The sequence below is a fragment of the Ylistrum balloti genome, unplaced genomic scaffold, assembly GCF_031769215.1.
Source record: "Ylistrum balloti isolate Yb309-2 unplaced genomic scaffold, AGI_CSIRO_Ybal_v1 Utg370008, whole genome shotgun sequence".
Lineage (NCBI taxonomy): Eukaryota > Metazoa > Mollusca > Bivalvia > Pectinida > Pectinidae > Ylistrum > Ylistrum balloti.
Window position 1 is genome coordinate 202,849 of NW_026782082.1, and position 20,642 is coordinate 223,490.

Below are 20,642 nucleotides of genomic sequence, written 5' to 3' on the forward strand. Positions count from 1 at the left end.
ATCAATACATAATATGGCTGAAATTCATAAATTCTGAATTGCATTTGGACTTATATTATTTGATATTTTTCATGTTCAGCTGTTGACTAGCATTTAGTTTTTTTTTTATATTTGTCGTTTTTATCACAATAAGGATTATTTCTTTTTCTGTTATCCTACATCATTTCACCTGCCAGTTTCCATGGTTACTTGTTCTAAATACAAAGTTAGATTCTTGCATTATCATTTCAAAGTTTAAAGTTTTTTTTCAAACTTTCACGCATTCTTTATATATTCTATATGTAAAACTGACATCAAATATTTAAAAATATCATTCTTCCATTTTTGTAAAAACTGATAATGTAATATTGGCTTAGCAATAGGTTTTATCAACTGTGAATTGAAATTTTCTCGAAATTGAGAATTTTATATACATTAGACGTCAATCATTTTAAATGAATTATGAATTTAAGATAGGACTTCCTTGTACAGTGTTCACGATAAACCATGAAGCTTGGTGCACTACATGTATTTCTAAACTTGATAGTAATTAACTTCCAAATATTGATTTTGAATAATAATGAAATAATTTGAGTCATTCCTTTTTGCTGGCAATTACAAAGCTTGGCATTCAGTACCATTACCGGCATAAGTGTTTGTAACCTACAAAATTATCAGGTGTTTTTTCTCTTTGTTTTCAATTACTTGAATCTCATTGTTCTAGACAAAAATTTTTTTTTGTATTTTTTTTTGTGTTGTTTCGTGCTAAATCATCCAATGTAATAACCTCTTGTTTTTTTTGTTTTGTTTTGTTTTTTTTTACATATATATGATTTTAGTGTTGAGCCGTCAAATTTAACTATTTCTTTTTAACATACTGAAATTTCAAATATCTTTTACTTTAAATAACATTTCAATGTTTTCAAAACTACCATTCATCAAATATGAAGAAGTGTTTTGTGTGAAGCACAGGCAAATCTCAGGTAAAAGTCTGGGTTAACAATGAGAGCTGATGTGAACTGGTATGTAATTGACTCGCCATTGTTCCCTTAAACAACACCTTCCATTTGTTTTTTTTTTTTTTAATGTTGGCGTGCTGGTTATCATGATCGGAGCCATTCATATCAAAGGGGAGAGGAGCTACATACATGGCGTTTTTGTGCTGGAAATAGTTTACTAATGTAACATTTAATACAAAGGGACCTCCAGTTCATTATTGTTTAGGTCGTGGAGGTGACAACCCTGTTGATGTTTCATTTAAAGGGTGATATTGAAGTATTTTCTTTTTTAAAAATAATACTTCAAATGATTATAAAAAGAGGAAAGAATGTATACTGTCTAACACTCTTATCAACGAAGTCAGTTTTAAGTAAGGTACAGATTGAACGATAAAAAATGAGAGTTAGGTTTTCATCTCGCACATTGTTAAAAAATAACATTCATAGACATTAGTCAACATTTTGCTATATTTTGTCCGGACTTAGAATATGCGTAACTACAATTAACATCTCAATATCCTCATTCAAAATTATAAAAAAATATCACATTAAGGAAAATAGAATTTGCCAGCCGAAACGGTTTTTATTTAATGTCTGTCAAATGGCAGTATTATCATTTAAAAATCAGTTGATTTTGCCTTTTTTTCCTTTTTTTTTTTTAGCGATTCCGTTTCCTTATTCATTCCATACGTCCGTACTTTTTTCGTGTTTTTGACATTACATACGTTATTTACTGTCGAATGCGCCGGATATAATCACGTCAAATTCTACAACTAACTCGCGTTAAATAAATTTATTTCGGAATACATCTAGAATATTCATCAACTTTTAGTGTTGAAGTCGATATCCGAAAGACACTTGAAAACATGGCGAATGTTGAGTTGGCAGCTCTATGTCAGATAGGAAACTACGCCAGAAGAATGCCTACTGTTTGCTCTATGGAAAGAAATCATCTTTAAGATGGTAATTTATATATCCACACATTTTGCGTTAAGATGGCATTGTATGGAATCTTTATGGTCACTTTGTGTACGCCGTGACTTCCGACACAGAATTTGGTGACGATGTAGCGTTTGACAGTCGATACTTAAACTGATTTGGTGAAGCGTAGAATATTGTATCATATGGTTTTCCGGCGAATTTAATTTTAATTATAAACTCGTTTACTATTTGATCAGTTCGTAGGATCAGTCTTATACATAACTAACCTAAGTAGGGCGTGTAAAATTGTGATCCTTGGCCCATGTAAGATTTCGACAAGAACGCTTAATCTATCATTTCAAAGGCTGATTGGATGTAATCTGTGTATTTTTGTACGGTTTTGCAACACTAACTACAAAGTATGTTGTTATTATTTTTAGTTTGATATGATGATTGACTCTGATATCCATCTGAGTTGTCTTATTTTTTATTTTGTAGATAATGATCACTTAAACATTGATGGGTTCAGGATTGTTTTGACAAGGTGCTACAACAGACAGCAGCCATGTTTAAGATTGAGTCTTACATCACCCCACTATTGATGGGATATGTTGACAAGTATGTGAAGTTACGCCCAGAAGATTTCCAGCTGTCACTGTGGGGAGGGGATGCTGTCCTGAATAACCTTGACCTTCGACTTGACATGATTGAACGGGCTATTCAACTACCAATCATGTTTAAAAGCGGGTATATCCATGAGCTGCGGATTCATGTTCCGTGGACAAAACTTGGGTCGGAACCAGTTGTTATCACAATTAACACTATAGAGTGTATTCTGAAACTCCGGGATAAAGCTTACGAAGAGACCAGAGGGTCAAGGTCAAAGGATCAGCGAAGGTCAAGGTCATCCAATCAGATAAAAGCTAAGAGAACTGGAGATGAAGCTTTGCCTCCAGGGTATCTGCAGAGTCTGATGAATAAGATTACTAACAATGTTAGTATCATCGTCAACAACCTCATCATCAAGTTTGTTGAGGATGACATTGTTTTATCTCTCAATGTTAAGTCTGCTGAGTGCTACAGTGTAGACAAAATGTGGAACAGGGCATTTACAGATTTGTGTGCTCCAGATTTTACACTGCGTAAGTCTGTCAAGTTTTGTGACCTGACTGTTTGTCTAGATAAATGTGATGCTAGTGGCAGGATAGAGACATATCAAGACCCACTCATTTACCGATGCTCTGTGACAGGACGAATATACACAAAATATGACAGTGTCACATCCAAGCTTCCTAGTATTACAAAGATGGATGTATTTTGTGACAAACTTGATGTATCATTGACTGACACACAGCTGCCAATGTTTTTCCGCCTAATTGAACTGTGTATGGCGCTGTACTATGGTACAAGGGAGTATCCTACTGACACTGAACCAGCTCCGAGTGTAATCACTGATTCTGATACTCAAGGACAAGAAGAACCTTCAGAAGAAGGTGGGTATATATAATTGTCTGTAAGATTCCTACAACTTAATAACATCACTATCGTATACATGTAGAGTAATTTATTCATGTTTCACACTTTTAAGTTTTATTGCTCATTTTAAGAGATAATAATTTTGTATTTTAAACAAATGGCAAAATTATAAGATAATAACACATATGATTATAACTGTCATTTTCTTGACTGCCACTCATCTTGAAAATTTTCCTGATTTTTTTCTGTAAGATCTAGATTTTCTATGAAGACCCACAAGTATTTGGGTACCCAGGGGTCTCAGAATTGTGATTACAATATCTGACAATGGATTATTCTTAGGAGTTTTCTTAATTAGCTATGAGTGACTAAAATTCTATGAATCTTGAGTCAAAGATTTAAAAGGAGATGTAACTTGTCAATATACTGTAGTATTTCAGAGCAAATGACATTGTGTAGTCATGGAATATGTGTCAGAAAGGAGAAAATAAAATCTATTGATTTCTGAAAATATCCCAATAAAGAAAGAGAACGTCAATGCAGTAGATACAATAATGTTGAGATTGTTGTTCACAACATCAACCAGTAATTGGTAATTACTCAGCTTGAACTTATTCTCAGTTTAACCTCATTAAAATATCTAAAACTGTCTCATTTCTAAAGAGATACAATGGATGGTTTCCCTGACACTCAGAAACCTTCATTTTAACTCCTTAAATTGACAAGGAACCCCCAAAATACCAGTATCTTAAGTTTTACTCTATGTCATTCATGATGTGAGTCCCTGGATTCTGACAAAAAAATGATAAATTTTAGGGTCCAAAGGAAAACCTTGAAAATGTAAATATTAATAAGCTATTTTGAGTTTGTTACATTTTGTAGATATAACTATATTTGTTTAACTTACAATGGATCTAAACTTCAATGAAAACTGAAAACCAGGCCTGTAGTTCTATCTGAGGTCTTGGAACCATTATATTGATGTATATGTTTATAATCATCTTTCCTTCCACACAGACAGTGTGAATTCTAGTTCAGCTGAGATTTTTTAAAACATTTCAACAGATATGTCGGTTTCCAATGATCCAAGTGGTGATGAACAGGGGTGGGCATCGTGGGCGTGGTCCTATGTACCACAAATACTACCTTCAGAGGAAGAAGAGGTTTCAGAAGCTGCATCAACTCCTAAGAAAAGATCTCCTCCCGTTCTCTCTGTAGGGATGTATGCTCATAAAGCATCTGTCACATTCAAGGTAAAATATTGATTGTAAAGTTGTCTGTTTATTGTTTAGAAGTTACTTCAATATATTCAACGTCTAATAAAGGGTGTAGGCATATCCTTGGAAAGAAAATTGATTAAGAAAACCAAAGTTCATTTCAAGTCTTTTGTAAAAAGTTAGAAAATACATAATTTCTTCTTCAGCTATTTGTAAATCTTGGAAAATTAAAGCTTTCAAAAAGTTTTGACTGTTACAGCGGATTTAATCATAGTAGGTCTCTGACAATGCTTTGGTGTATTTTTCTGAACAGTTGACTGAAGTCCTGAAAGACAAGCACCAGTTTGGGCCAAAGAAGACTGCATTCCGTCCTTTTCTCCTTCTTGAAGGGGAGGGCATTGCCATGGAGATTCTTCTCCGAGGCCTAGCTTTCTTTGATGTGAAAGTTGGATTCTCAAACTGTCAACTTTTAAGCCAAGGACACTGCATATGTGGAGCCCAAGACGAGGGAGATTCAAGGGTTTGTATAAAAACAGGAAAAATATCATGTTTGGGACTTGATACATGGGAGAAACAATGTTTTGTGTAAACATAGGCAAAATGATTTTTATTAGGGCCTATGACGAGGGAGATTCAACAGGTTGTATAATCTCAGGGAAAAAAAATCATCTTTTGGAGTCTAGTCATGGAAGATTCAAGGGTTATGAAAACATAGGAAAAATCATCTTAGCCACCCAAGACAAGGGAGATTAAAGGGTTTTTATTAGCTCAGGATGAGAGAGATTAATTGATATTAATAAACATGAGAAAAAAATCATCTTGTGGGCTCGCAATGAGGGAGATTTGATGGTTTGTATAAACAGGGGAAAAATTAAAAAAAAGTGTTGGTATGAATATTTCACAGAAGACAATAATAAACATAAGGAATCATGATGTCAGGTTCGAAATAAAGAATGTTCAGACACAGACTTAACGTAAGATGTATTAGTATGTACAAGTCCACTAGATTACAGCTCTCTGTGTGTTACGCGCAGTAAGACCATGAACTGCAGAACAATAGAATGATACAGGCCAGTTTGGTTGTTTTTTCTTTTGTTTTTCTTTCAGACCAGTTGTTAGGAAGGCTATTTTTTCCTGATTGGTATTTTTCATTTGTATGCCTATTATTGAGTGTACATATTTTGTGTTTTGAGTACAGAGTCAGATTCTGCTCCAAGGAGGAAATCCTCTTCAGACAAAGACTGTCCTAAACTACTACAGCCAGTCGTTATTTGATCTGGGATGTCCAGTCAATCACGATGAAGAACTCCAGTTTGTGTTTGACTTTGACGAACACCTTCAGATCAATTCCGAGCAATATGCTACAGAGAGATTTGGTGTTTTCTTTGTTGACTATCTCTACACTATGCCTGATTCTAGCACCCAGACCAAGCAAGGTAATGACACTCACTAGATTATGGTTATACCCCCACCATAGGTAAGGAGTTCATATAGCAATCAGGGATTGAGGTTAGGTTGACGGGGTGTTGCTTGCATGCATGCATTTGTGATAAACTGAAGTACAAGATATCTCAGGAAGTTACAAGATATTTCATTAAGGTACAAGATATTTTGTGAAGGTACAAGATATCTCAGGAAGGTTCAGAATATCTCAGGAAGGTACAAGATATCTCGGGAAATCATGAACAGATTTAGTTCATAACCATAGCATTATAGAACAAAGGTCTACACTTAGAAGAAAGGTCAAAGGTCACCCTTAACCATATTGAAATAAAAAGCTTGTGCACAGGGTATTTCTAGAACCCCTTTAAGTTAGTGCATTTTCCCCTCAATAATTTACATTGAAAGGAAAAATATGAGGGGATGGTGGTATGTCTTTGTGAGCCTCAGCTCACTTCGTGTTTATTGAGGGAGATTTTTAATGATATCAGTGGAGAGTTTAGGTGGTATTGATGTTCAGTTAGAATTGATGATTTGAAATATCACAATATTTTCTTTTTTTATTTGTGAATTAAACCAGTCACACTTAATTTGTAGAAAGCAGTAAGTCCTCTGTGACATCTGATATGGAGGATGAAGTGTTTCTCAAGGAAAACTCTCTGATTCGTTACATCGTTGGACTGGTTCATCTGAATGTATCATCATCAGCTGTTCATAGAATCCAGAAGTTTATCAGCTGTTCAAAAGACCACACATATGACCCTTATGCTAAGGTCAAGCCAGGTAAATACAGCCGTTCCATCCTCATGACTAACTTGGACCATGGACAATCTATCAAACTATCTAATCATCTAATATGACAGCTGTGCCTGACGTCTGTTTATCAGTAAAAAAAATTTATAAATATCCTTACATCATTTGGGATGGGGTTGGTGGTGATTGAGGGGATGAGGGATCCAGTTCTATACAGGGTTATAGAATTGATAGAGAAGAGATCAACTTGGTATACCATTGTAGGTACTGAACGTAAAGAGATTTAGTACCAACATTTGTCAGTAATGGGTCAGATAATCTCTGTTTTGAGTTGGGTTCCCTGATGACTTGGTCGTCTGAAATTTCGGAGCCCTTATCAACCGGATTTAAATGTTTCTATAATAAAACAAGAAGATCAACCGCAACAAGCTCAGGATATCGATATGATTATTTATTATCATTCGTCTACAGGTTTCGCCCGAAACATAATCATTTTGGTATCCTGAGCTTGTTGCGATTGTCTATTATCTTTTAGTTCCTACTATTTTTCAATCGCCCTGCATACCTGGAGGTATCCAAGTAAGGGACCACGGAACCCACTTGAACTTTACTAAAAGTACGGTGTTGGCTCTACGCCCTCTTTGATATATTAAAACAAGATGTCAGCTTATGTCTGATTATTGGTCATACCTAAATCACACTAATGGCTGTGGTGGTTGCCATCTTGAATTTCTACCCCAGACTTAATGTTGTCCTTTAATGGAGGTATCAGTTAGGCTTCTAGTTGACAAATTTTTACTTCACTTGCACCAAACAATCTAATGACTGCCTGAGTCCAGCCATTGTCCATTTTCGTTGTCCCTTGATACTTTACATTTTGATGTTTTACGAGTGGGAATTATATTAAATTTCATGAAATTATTTGTGATATGAATCAAATAGAGGCCTTAAGGGAGGATATCATGATTTTTTTAAAAACTGCTTTGATTTTAAACTCCAGTACTTGTTATGGCAAACCTGAAAGGAAAAATCAGTACGAGGCCTGATTTAGGATTTGTAATGATTTATATATGACTCTGGTGCAGTTTTACAAAATTAGGAAAATTTTTTCAATTTTCTTAGAGAGAATAGGTTTGTTAAAACTGTGTGTGATGGTGAAGATGAAATAAAGCTTGTTATTTTAACAGAGGTTGTTGACGAGAGCTTTCCGCCCCCGACACCAGAGCAAGTGAGATCACTGGAGTCTTTCATACCTACAAGTACTAAGCATCTGACTCTAATCAAACCTTCAGCAACCATTTTCTACGCAGAACATCCGAGCTGTGATGTCAAGAAGAAAAACTACCATACCTCACACAGTCTGCGTCAGGTGATTTGCCTTGCTTTTTAAAGGGAGAGAGGAATAGGAGAGATGATGTTACAAGATGGGTTGGTGAGTGATGGGGATGGGAGGTTATGTTACATGGTAGAGGTGGTGAGTGAGGGGGATGGGAGGTGATGTTACATGGTAGAGGTGGGGAGTGAGGGGGATGGGAGGTGATGTTACATGGTAGAGGTGGTGAGTGAGGGGGATGGGAGGTGATGTTACATGGTAGAGGTTGTGAATGAGGGGGATGGGAGTTATTGTAATAAGGTATGGTTGGGGAGTGAATGGGATGGGAGTTACTGTTACAAGGTAGGGGTGGTGAATGAGGGGGATTCGAGGTGATGCCACAAGGCAGGGGTGGGGAGTGAGGGGGATGAGAGGTAATGTCACTTGGTAGGGATGTTGAGAGAGAGGTAGGAGTAAATGTCACTATGTAGGGTGTGAGGAATGAGAGTTGATGTCACAAGGAAGAGATGGGCAGTGTGGGGGATGGGAGGTGATGTCAAATATTGTAGATCAATGAAATTTGTATTTTAGAACAAGGAAGATCCATCCAAACAGTCCATGACCAATCTGCCTTGTATTGCCATATCCTGTAATAGGCTAGACTACCAGATTAGTTATGCTATGTATCCCAGGAAACTTGTGAGGCTAGTCAGCAAAACGGTCGGTCCATCACCTAATCTTCTCCATCACTGTTACTCACACACACATTTGAAGGTAAGAGTTAATGCTTGTTTCCAGGTACTGTAGATGTCAAAGGTTATATTCAGGTACCGTAGGGGTCTATAAGAATCTTCATGTGTCGGGTTGTAGAGTATGGATATTTCACCCAAGGTGTCACAAAATGTTGTAAAACCCGATGCTTGCTGAGGGTTTTGCCACATCTTGTAACATCCCGAGGGAAATATTCCATCCTTCACCCGGACATATGGAAGAGTATTTCTCTCTCATTTCTAATTCTGAAATATTGGAAAAAATTAGCTTCTGACATCGACAATGTACAACAAAGGATGCCCTATTGCACAAAAATAATATTTTTCATCATGCAGTTAAGCAACAGATAGAAAATGAATACCTGTACCTAGATTTGGCAAACAAAGTATTACACAGGTAGAGATGACACAGGTCCTGCAGGAGTCAAATGTTGTATTCACATATTGTAGCGGTCAAGTGTTGTGTCTTTGTAATGTAGGGTTGAGAGATAATAACCAGATATTGTGGAAGCTTGGAGATTCAGACATGTAGGTGTTCATTAGACAAGAATATCAATGCCTATCTAAATACAGCTTATTGACATATAAACACATATTCTGTTGATACAGCTCTTTGGATTGAGTGCTGGACTTGTACAAATAGACAAAGCAAGCACAAAGTCTCCTCTTGTAACAGTTATGCCCCCTTGTAGTGGAGCTCTCTACATGAAGAAGTTACTGCTGCCTATGTACTGGTAAGATCATGACAACTACTGTAAGGTGTCATTATTATTTTGAATATAACATTTTTGATGTACAAGATATTGCAGAAACTTTGTGAATAAATTACTGTATAAATTTTGTGTTTAAAGTACTTTTGAAATTTTGCATTGAAGGAATTGTAGAAAATTTGCACAGAAAGTGTTGCAGAAATTTTGTGTACAAAGTATAGGAGAAATTTTGTTCTTGGTAACAAAAGTAATGCACTTAAATTTATATAAAAAAACTGAGAGTTGTAAATTCTTCATTGCAGGAAAAGTGCTCACCACATCAAAGGAGAACAACTTTACCAGCTCCCTCAGGTCTCCATCAACTTTAACAAGGCCAATCTATTGCTAGGGATACAAATCTGGTTGTCATGGCAACAGAAATCTCCAAAACCGTCAGTTTTGCTAGACAATAGTCTCATGGAAGATATATTCCAAACAGGTACTCAATGTTTGTAAGATATGTAAGGGAAATTAAGAAAATCATTTGATGTAAAGGGTTTTCATGCTAATCATTAAGCCGTCTTTGTTTCAGATGGTTTTTAACAAAACATTTTCTCTGTTATTGAAATTCTTGTCATCCCATTTGTGGTGGCTTCACAGTAGGACAACTGGTTTAAGTTAGTGGTGCCTGGACAGTTGGACTAATTTAAACTAGTTGTCCCACTGTCCAGCCACCACAAATATAAACCAATTGTCCCACTGTCCAGCCACCACAGATATAAACCAATTGTCCCACTGTCCAGCCACCACAAATATAAACCAATTGTCCCACTGTCCAGCCACCACAAATATAAACCAATTGTCCCACTGTCCAGCCACCACAAATATAAACTAGTTGTGCCACTGTCCAGCCACCACAAATATAAACCAATTGTCCCACTGTCCAGCCACCACAAATATAAACCAATTGTCCCACTGTCCAGCCACCACAAATATAAACCAATTGTCCCACTGTCCAGCCACCACAAATATAAACTAGTTGTGCCACTGTCCAGCCACCACAAATATAAACCAATTGTCCCACTGTCCAGCCACCACAAATATAAACTAGTTGTGCCACTGTCCAGCCACCACAAATATAAACCAATTGTCCCACTGTCCAGCCAACACTAATTTAATCCAGTTGTCCCACTGTCCAGTCTCCACAAATATAAATCAATTGTGCCACTGTCCAGTCTCCACAAATATAAATCAATTGTGCCACTGTCCAGCCACTGCAAATATAAACTAGTTGTGCCACTGTCCAGCCATCACAAATATAAACTAGTTGTGCCATTGTTCAGTCTCCACAAATATAAACCAATTGTCCCACTGTCCAGTCTCCACAAATATAAATCAATTATGCCACTGTCCAGCCACCAAAAATAAACCAAATGTCCCACTGTCCAGCCACCACAAATATAAACTAGTTGTGCCACTGTCCAGCCACCACAAATATAAACTAGTTGTGCCACTGTCCAGCCACCACAAATATAAACTAGTTGTGCCACTGTCCAGCCACCACAAATATAAACTAGTTGTGCCACTGTCCAGCCACCACAAATATAAACTAGTTGTCCCACTGTCCAGCCACCACAAATATAAACTAGTTGTCCCACTGTCCAGCCACCACAAATATAAACTAATTGTGCCACTGTCCAGCCACCACAAATATAAACTAGTTGTCCCACTGTCCAGCCACCACAAATATAAACCAATTGTCCCACTGTCCAGCCACCACAAATATAAACCAATTGTCCCACTGTCCAGCCACCACAAATATAAACTAGTTGTGCCACTGTCCAGCCACCACAAATATAAACCAATTGTCCCACTGTCCAGCCACCACAAATATAAACTAGTTGTGCCACTGTCCAGCCACCACAAATATAAACCAATTGTCCCACTGTCCAGCCAACACTAATTTAATCCAGTTGTCCCACTGTCCAGTCTCCACAAATATAAATCAATTGTGCCACTGTCCAGTCTCCACAAATATAAATCAATTGTGCCACTGTCCAGCCACTGCAAATATAAACTAGTTGTGCCACTGTCCAGCCACCACAAATATAAACTAGTTGTGCCACTGTTCAGTCTCCACAAATATAAACCAATTGTCCCACTGTCCAGTCTCCACAAATATAAATCAATTATGCCACTGTCCAGCCACCAAAAATAAACCAAATGTCCCACTGTCCAGCCACCACAAATATAAACCAATTGTGCCACTGTCCAGCCACCACAAATATAAGCAGTTGTCCCACTGTCTAGTCTCCACAAATATAAATCAATTGTGCCACTGTCCAGCCACCACAAATATAAACTAGTTGTGCCACTGTCCAGCCACCACAAATATAAACTAGTTGTGCCACTGTCCAGCCACCACAAATATAAACTAGTTGTGCCACTGTCCAGCCACCACAAATATAAACTAGTTGTGCCACTGTCCAGCCACCACAAATATAAACTAGTTGTCCCACTGTCCAGCCACCACAAATATAAACTAGTTGTGCCACTGTCCCGCCACCACAAATATAAACTAGTTGTGCCACTGTCCAGCCACCACAAATATAAACTAATTGTGCCACTGTCCAGCCACCACAAATATAAACTAGTTGTGCCACTGTCCAGCCACCACAAATATAAGCAGTTGTGCCACTGTCCAGTCTCCACAAATATAAATCAATTGTGCCACTGTCCAGCCACCACAAATATAAACTAGTTGTGCCACTGTCCAGCCACCACAAATATAAACCAGTTGTCCCATTGTCCAGCCAACACAAATATAAAGTATTTGTGCCACTGCCCAGCCACCACAAATATAAACCAATTGTCCCACTGTCCAGTCTCCACAAATATAAACTAGTTGTGCCACTGCCCAGCCACCACAAATATAAACCAATTGTCCCGCTGTCCAGCCACCACAAATATAAACTAGTTGTGCCACTGCCCAGCTACCACAAATATAAACCAATTGTCCCACTGTCCAGCCACCACAAATATAAACTAGTTGTGCCACTGTCCAGCCACCACAAATATAAACTAGTTGTGCCACTGTCCAGCCACCACAAATATAAACCAGTTGTGCCACTGTCCAGTCTCCACAAATATAAACTAGTTGTGCCACTGTCCAGCCACCACAAATTTAAACTAGTTGTCCCACTGTCCAGTCTCCACAAATATAAATCAATTGTGCCACTGTCCAGCCACCACAAATATAAACCAGTTGTCCCACTGCCTAGCCACCACAAATTTAAACCAGTTGTCCCACTCTCCAGTCTGCAGTTTACCTTTCGTTTTAACCAGTTGTCTCACTATCTGACTGATTCATCAATTGTCCTGTTACTGCTATGGTATGTACCATTGTTTTATCACAATTCAGCTACATTTCCTCTAAGGCAAAATGAAGGTATTTCTGAAAAAAACCCGCTGAATATAGGATGTTATTGTTTACTGTAGACAAACCAGGCAGTACCGGAAATCCTGTTCTGGAGGTGTCTTTATCAGGACTGGAGCTGAAAAAATGTCGGACAGCAAGTGTAACATCCTACAGTGGAACTTTATCATCAATACAGGTTATAATGTATGGTAAGTGGTAAATGTGACAATAACAGACTTTTCTTAACATCCTACAGTGGAACTTTATCGTCCATACAGGTTATAATGTATGGTAATTGTTAAATGTGACAATAACAGACTTTTCTTAACATAGATAATACCGTAGGAAGCTAAATGAAATTTTCTCAGGAAAATGTATATTAAGAGGAAAGTGACATTGATTTACATGTTATAGTAAAGGAAACAACAATGTATGATATTAAAAGAAAAGTGATAATAACAGACATTTATTGATGACATGTTATAATAAAGGAAACAAAAGTGTTGTCAGAATAAATGATGTTAAGAGGAAAATTACTGTTACAAGCCTTAACTTACATGTTGTAAAATAGGAAAAAACAATATTGCCAGAAAAAAATGATATTAACAGGAAAGTGAAAGTGACAGACATTGTTTTACAAAGATAAAGAAGAAAATTGTCTGAATAATGATATTAACCAATTTGGAAAGAAATTATAGTAACAGACATTGGTTTGCTCTGCTGATTGATTGAAAAAGCGTCATAAAAAAATAACAATACTACTAAAAGACAATTACAAAGAATTTTTTTGCTGTCTGACAGATATTTTAGAGAAAAAAGGTGTTATCAGAATTAACAGAAAAATGATAATAATAAGATATTATTCTACAAGGATAATTAAAAGGATTTTAGTATTGTTAGAAAAATGATATTAGCTGGAAAATCATCACAGAAATGACTTAACACAGAAAATATAGAGAAAATACAGGGTGGTTTTTGCAGAAAAAGTGAAAATAACAAATGAGTAACTGGAGTTCCCTTTATATGTCCTGTTATGTTCTATCTCTGTTTGGATCTCACCATCTACTTTGTTCACGTCATGTATTTGGTTTTTCAATAGATGGTACCAAGCCAAGCCCGCTTCTGTATGCTCCAGCCAGTACAAGCCGACTCTATTCTACAGAATTCTTCCACAGCCCCAACCTTGAGGATAAAGACGAGGATTTCTTGATATTTACCATCCAGCTGCCGAATAAACCCAACACCACAGATGGTAAGAGTGTGTTTCGTTCCCTCCAGGGGGGCCTTGGATTTAAAGTGGGATTGCCTGCATACATCAAACATATATATATTTAAACATGCTTTGCCTGTTACTAGCTCCTTTAGATTTCCCTTGTGAGCCAAAAGTAATTGTTTGATGAGTTTTAATCAGTAGATACCTTTCTCTGGTATATGTTTGCAAATATCTGATAATTTGCGATAATCTATTTTTCCATTATAAGAGTGTCAATCCAGGTGGTGCGAGACAAATTTAATTGTATATATGTTTGATAATTGAATCATTGGGATTTTGAAATTTTGGTTTTTTTTGTCTGTAACTGAAATTAAATGACTTTGGTATTAGTTAAACATCATTTGAAAAAATCCACTTCATTAGATATCCCATGGAGAGCATTCTTGACCCCAACAGCATCCATAGGATGGATCTTCCAATCACACTGTGTCAGTGGCCTGTGATCCATCTGTCAGTTCTTAAGCAATCCTTGTCATTACTTTTTCTTCAGAAGTACAGGTTGGATCTTTTTTAAATTTCCCATGTAGGTTCCTCTTGATTGCAATTGTGTATTGTCCCATTTTGGACTGGTCAGTAAAACAACATGGCGGATAGGCTGCCATCTTGGATTTTGACAATGGCAGGTGACCATCTAGGATTTTGACAATGAAATATTGTTACATCTGTATAAGTATTTCTTGGTTCTTTGGAGTACTAGATAGATTTCATCCATAGATTTCCCTTTATCCAAAGTTGTGCACTTATAGTTTTGAGTATGCTAGGAAAAACAAAATGGCCAACAGGCAGCCATCTTGGATTTTGACAATGAAAGTTGGTTATCACTTTTTCTTGTGAACTACTGAATAGATCTTCCTAAAATTTCATATGTAGGTTTTTCTTGGTCCCTTGTTGTGCTCTTTTGAATTTTAAACTGTCAGAAAAACAAAGATCAATAATTGCTAGTCCCTGAGAGGAATTGGCAAATTTTGTAATAAACAGCAAATAGAAGGAAAGAAAAGAAAAAAAAGGAAAAGATCCAACTTTTATAGATCAAATGAAGATCAAATAATTGTGGGTGCCAAGATCCTTCTGGGATCTCTTGCTAATGTTTTAAATCATTAAACCTTCTGGCAATAATCAAGAAATTACATTTTATCTAAGAAAAGAGTTTCTTCTGTACATTTTCAATGGAATTCCTCAAACTTACTGGTGTCTTTTTCAATGTCTTTAATTCAAAAGACTATAGGGACAGCTCAAACAATATAAATGGGGTGTAATGCTTGTAAGAATCAAAGGGAGGTAATTCAGATTCATTAATTTTGTTTCAGTTCCAAGTGTTCTCCTGCTCAATATGGAGGGTGTGGTGTGTTTGCTCGACCCATCTCTTATAAATTGGTTCTCCTACACTCCACGTGACAAAGTGAAACTCTCCAATCATGGGAGGGAGAAAGTGACAGTGGACAAGTCTCTGGCAAATGTGGCGTTACCCCTTAAGACAAATGCTTCTCAAGGTTTGTAGTATTTACCCCATCTTAACATGCTAAGCAATATTAGTTTTCCACTGGAAAGCATGTCAGAATGGTAATTGGATGTCTTTTCTTAATTTCAATATTGCCTAAAGGATTTGACAATTAAGTTGTAATTAGTTTATCAATATAATGGTCAATATTCATGTATAAAATTTTAATGGCGATCCCTATGAATTTTTTTTTTTTTTTTTTTTTAATCTGTCAATATACAGTTATCATATTTCACTCTTCTAAATCCCATGAAATGGATGAAAGTGAATTGATGAAACATGGACAGAACTTTATTTCCATACAGATTTTTTGGTGAATTTTAACTCCTAAACTTTATAGAGAAAATGTTTCTTTATATTTTTGGTTTCTGATCTTTAACGCCTCAAACTCAAAAAGGCTAAAAATAGATATTCTGGTTTTGACACCAAATGACGAAATTTTCATTCAATGAAATAAACCCATTGTTCCATATTTCAGTTTCCCTGGCCTCCTCTGGCTCTGTGACACCTAACACAGATACACCAACTGTTACACGATCACATGTCCCCACCACCACCCATGGGGAAGAAAGTCAGAAAGACGAGGAAACATCTGGTTGCGACCTTTCAAACAAGCTAGCCACTTTATTCCCATATGTCAGAATGCTTCAAGTTCAGGTAAAAAGCAATATTCTTTGAGGACTGTTAATGGATAAGAAACAGGACCTAAACTGACCTTTAACAACAAAAGAGTTCCAAACATGGTTAACTGTACAGATAGTTAACATATTTTAACACAGACATGAATTATCCTTTACTAAGACATCCATACATAAGGCCCCAGTTGCTCAATGGTAACTTATATTAACTAGTGATTAGTGAAAAATCTTAAATGTTGCCACAGAAAATGTTAGAGCTACAATGTATATACAAAAAATCAACATTCAAAATATATCAATTTGACCTATCTCAACAAATTGACAGCTATAGGTGACAAAGAATGTCCCCAATTTCATTTGATTCATGTTTGAATATTTTTGCTAAATTTTGGTTATCTCTAACTGTCCTTTGAACAACCTGAGTTAATGCTGTAAGTCCAGGTTATTTTAGAATTAAGTTGAAATATTTCCCAGATATGTTAAGGCCTATAGGGACAATAACTAATCTTGACTTAAACAACAAAAGAGTTCCATACTTAGTTAACTGTAGAAATTGTTAACATACAGTTTCGGTTTTAATATTTAAGTTACTATACCTGTTAGTTTTTTAACCTGAAGTGTTTAATGTGTAAAACAATGTTTGTCTGTCTTATTCTAATGTATTGGGGTAAAATTGTGTATAGGAATTTCTCATTTCTTAAAAAAATATTTTCTTGACCCAATAATTTACAATAGTATTAAAGTATTTCTCAGAATCTCAGAAATTGTGTAAAAATGAAATTTATTGTGTCTCTCCTTGTTGACATTTGATGCTATTACAGGTGGACATCAAGAGCTGCTGTGTGTTTGTAAACAAGAGCCCAATGTCAGTTCCTGATCCTAGTGTTTACATACCCCAGAACTTCCTGTCTGTAATGGAACAAAACATTGCCATGGGGACTATGGTCATTTGTCTCCCTAACCTACATTTGGTCAGTTCAGGGGTCAAACAGGTGCATGCTTTGCAGGAGATCCCCATATCCTCGATGGATGGGTCACTCGTCGGTGAGAAGCAGTCATTCCCCTTTGTGATGATTTAACATGCTAGTCAAACAGTATGGCCTTGATATCATTGTCAGTTTTTTAGGGGACTTCATGATTAAGGTTTAAAATGACAAATGAAAATTGTGCCTTTTGTGTTAATTCTGCAACCTGTAGGTCATAATTTATACATTAATCTGACTGATAATCATATTTCATCGTCAGTCCATACAATTTAATGTTACTGTTGCATCCTTACAATACCTCACTGAACCAGACATCACACACCTAATGCAACGTAGTAAATACTGAAATTTGTTTATTATCATATTGTTTCTGTTAATATCATATTCTTTCTGTTATTATCACTTTGTTTCTGTTAATATCACATTATTTCTGTTATTATCACATTGTGTCTGTTAATGTGATATTGTTTCACATTGTTTTTGTTAATGTCACTTTGTTTCTGTTAAATATCACATTGTTTTTGTTAATGTCACTTTGTTTCTGTTAAATATCGCATCGTTTCGTTTCTGTTATTTTCACCTGATTTACCTAAATAACACATTTTGACAGAAGAACAGAAGACATTTGACCAAGAATTAACCTTATCAACAATTTGGCTATAGTAAAAATTTATATTGTATTAATGACGTTGTGTTATTTAGGTGAAAAACTGCCATGGACAATGACCTTGAACAACTTCAGCATCTACACAATACATTCCAAAAAGGAAATCTTCTCCATTCTCAAACCAGTGTCAGTCAACTGTACAGTGGCGGTCAGTACCAAGTACTCTCCACCGACCTCAGATAACCTCTCAGCCCTGGGACTTTGTCTCCACACTGATATGAGGAGTGTCACACTGGCTTGCTCTAAACGGCAGGTAAAGTCTCAGATCCCCATTTAACTATAGGTTTGTAATCTGTCCCCTTTTACTCTAAGGTTACAGAACGAGTTCTGTATGAATGGCCGACCTGGTAGGAAAAAGTGACAACAGATTCTTTTTCTTCTGTATGAATGATTATGTTTTGTCCAATTTCCTTTGAAGCTTCTATTCTGAGCAGAAAAGAAACATTAGTTTTGTATAAATGTTCGGTATGGACTAGAGGGAAACAGAATAAAATCTTTCAAATCCTTTCTGCAGGATTTAATTAAGAATTAGTCTGGAATATAAAATGCTATTTTGACATACGACATGGCATAGAGCTGATGTACATCATGAAATGTACAGTGCATTTTGATATCATTGTTAATCTTGTTATATGTCAGCTTACACCTTGTGACAAGTACAGGCCCTAAAGGCCTCTTATTTTGTTTACCAGGGATTTATCAACATTAAGTGATGTAACGTACTGTTAAAGTAAACACTAATTCCAAATGACTCTATTCCCAGGTCCACTTATGTCTTTCCATTGTAATTTGGCTGAAAACGCTCCTCAAGCAAGGACTTGCATTCACCAAAAGTATCCTTAAACCTGAAAAGGTCAAAACCACTTTGACCCCGAGGTCAGGTCAAAAGGAGCCAGGTAAACCACCTAGTATTCAGAGGGAACAACTGAATATGACATCTATCACAGAAGATGTTGAGCAAACTGAGACAGGAACCTCAGGAGATTTCACATCAAGGGAAACAACTCCAATTCGGGACATGCTCATGGAGGATATGACTGACAGTGGAGTAAAACTGTCACTTTGGCTTCAGTGGACATTACCCAAATTTGAAATAAACTTTTACCGACTGGGAGAAGGGGCAGAACAAGGTAAGACTTTGTTAAAAGAGGTAAAGCTTTGTTAGAACAAGAATAGGCTTTGTTAAGAATGGTTTGGCTATGTGAGAGCAAGAAAAGGCTTTCTAAGGTCAAAGTTTGGGTTTGTTAGAACATGCTTAGAATTTTCGATAAAGTATGGTTGATATTTTCTCAAAACAAAATGAAGTTGTGAGAACAATGACGAGTAAGGAATGATTTTCTGACATGTAGATATTGATTATACAGATACAAAGGTCAGCCTGGTTATGGAGGATCTGATGACCTCAGTTGATGTCGAGGTCATTTATGCAAAGGTCAAGGTCACTTGTGGAGGATGTTTTATGCACCATTACAGTAGAGATCGTGAGAGGTATGTATTTAACTATGATGAAAGTAAGTTTATATTTCTGTCTCTTCTCGTCTTTTTTGACAGAGTTATGTCCCTTACCACTCTTTATAATATTGATATTGATTGTTTTTATGAGATGTAGGATATGTTACTGGATCACGTTTTTACCATTTTCATCGTTAATCTTACTATTTCAACTAATTTCAGCTCCACTGGCTGGTCAAAGGGCACAAATCTAGGAATCTTGATGAGTTCGCAGAAGGAATTGGCTAGTAGCATTCATGTGGTATCAAACAAGGTTTGGTCATGTGACACACAGACTTCTCCCGCTCACAACTTCATGATGGGCGAGTCCAATACACGAGAGGTTAATCGTCGTTTCGTTAACCTCACGTTTACACGGGCATTGTGCAAAAATGTGAAACAAAAGTTACGAAAAATAAACGCCGACATGGTTGGTTTACCAGATGTTGGAGTTGAATCTGCTAATGAGCTCTATTTCCATAACCACATTTCAGAGGTTTGTCTCAGTCTGGAACCTTGTGACTTTGTTTTCAACATTCCAGCTCTTTTAACTGTCATAGACTGTTTCATTCCGCCAAGTGTTCAAAAGTCTGGATCGTTACCAAAGAACTTAACTCCTAAACCAGTCAGTCCTAATACAAACTTTATTCCTGTTGTGACGTCAAGCCTTCTCCCTTTACTCTATGTTGATATGGCTAGCATAAGAGTGTTTATGCCTGTCAAACATTTGTGTGACCAGGATATCACATCTCAGGATGAAAAACGCAGAAGAGCCAAAAGTACTATGGACCATGATTTGATCGTGGGATTCATACACTCTATTACTGTCACACCACATGCAGACAACCCGTTGCCACGTTATGCAAATGAGAAAGAATTGTACAGCCGAGCAATGCATCATGGGATAGATAGAGTGCCAGGATCATCCATTGAGAACCGACAGTACCAGATGGAATTCAGAGGGCTTTCTCTATGTACAGGTTTGGAATTCTATATATTTCTAAAGTAAACTATGATTGAAATTGATGTTATATGAAAATAAAAGTAAATTTTGATTTTAATTTTGCAGGCACCTGTACCGGTATTTATATGTTAATTTAGTAGGAAAAGAATCTA

At 36.6% G+C, this 20,642-nt stretch overlaps 1 protein-coding gene across 1 annotated transcript in view; it reads left to right on the forward strand.

The window, feature by feature from the left end:
• Nucleotides 1-2,463: 2,463 nt before the first annotated feature.
• The window catches only part of LOC132548297 (intermembrane lipid transfer protein VPS13B-like), a 73,619-nt gene continuing 55,440 nt past the window's right edge, over nucleotides 2,464-20,642 (forward strand). Inside the window, exons 1-19 of the mRNA XM_060212152.1 lie at nucleotides 2,464-3,391; nucleotides 4,440-4,627; nucleotides 4,905-5,111; nucleotides 5,790-6,027; nucleotides 6,629-6,814; nucleotides 7,972-8,153; nucleotides 8,688-8,870; nucleotides 9,476-9,600; nucleotides 9,879-10,054; nucleotides 13,054-13,182; nucleotides 13,678-13,683; nucleotides 14,073-14,225; nucleotides 15,554-15,736; nucleotides 16,223-16,401; nucleotides 17,204-17,426; nucleotides 18,071-18,288; nucleotides 18,799-19,165; nucleotides 19,400-19,523; nucleotides 19,710-20,506. Coding sequence (XP_060068135.1) covers nucleotides 2,464-3,391; nucleotides 4,440-4,627; nucleotides 4,905-5,111; nucleotides 5,790-6,027; nucleotides 6,629-6,814; nucleotides 7,972-8,153; nucleotides 8,688-8,870; nucleotides 9,476-9,600; nucleotides 9,879-10,054; nucleotides 13,054-13,182; nucleotides 13,678-13,683; nucleotides 14,073-14,225; nucleotides 15,554-15,736; nucleotides 16,223-16,401; nucleotides 17,204-17,426; nucleotides 18,071-18,288; nucleotides 18,799-19,165; nucleotides 19,400-19,523; nucleotides 19,710-20,506 — 4,792 coding nt within the window. The remainder of the gene's footprint in view (nucleotides 3,392-4,439; nucleotides 4,628-4,904; nucleotides 5,112-5,789; nucleotides 6,028-6,628; nucleotides 6,815-7,971; nucleotides 8,154-8,687; nucleotides 8,871-9,475; nucleotides 9,601-9,878; nucleotides 10,055-13,053; nucleotides 13,183-13,677; nucleotides 13,684-14,072; nucleotides 14,226-15,553; nucleotides 15,737-16,222; nucleotides 16,402-17,203; nucleotides 17,427-18,070; nucleotides 18,289-18,798; nucleotides 19,166-19,399; nucleotides 19,524-19,709; nucleotides 20,507-20,642) is intronic.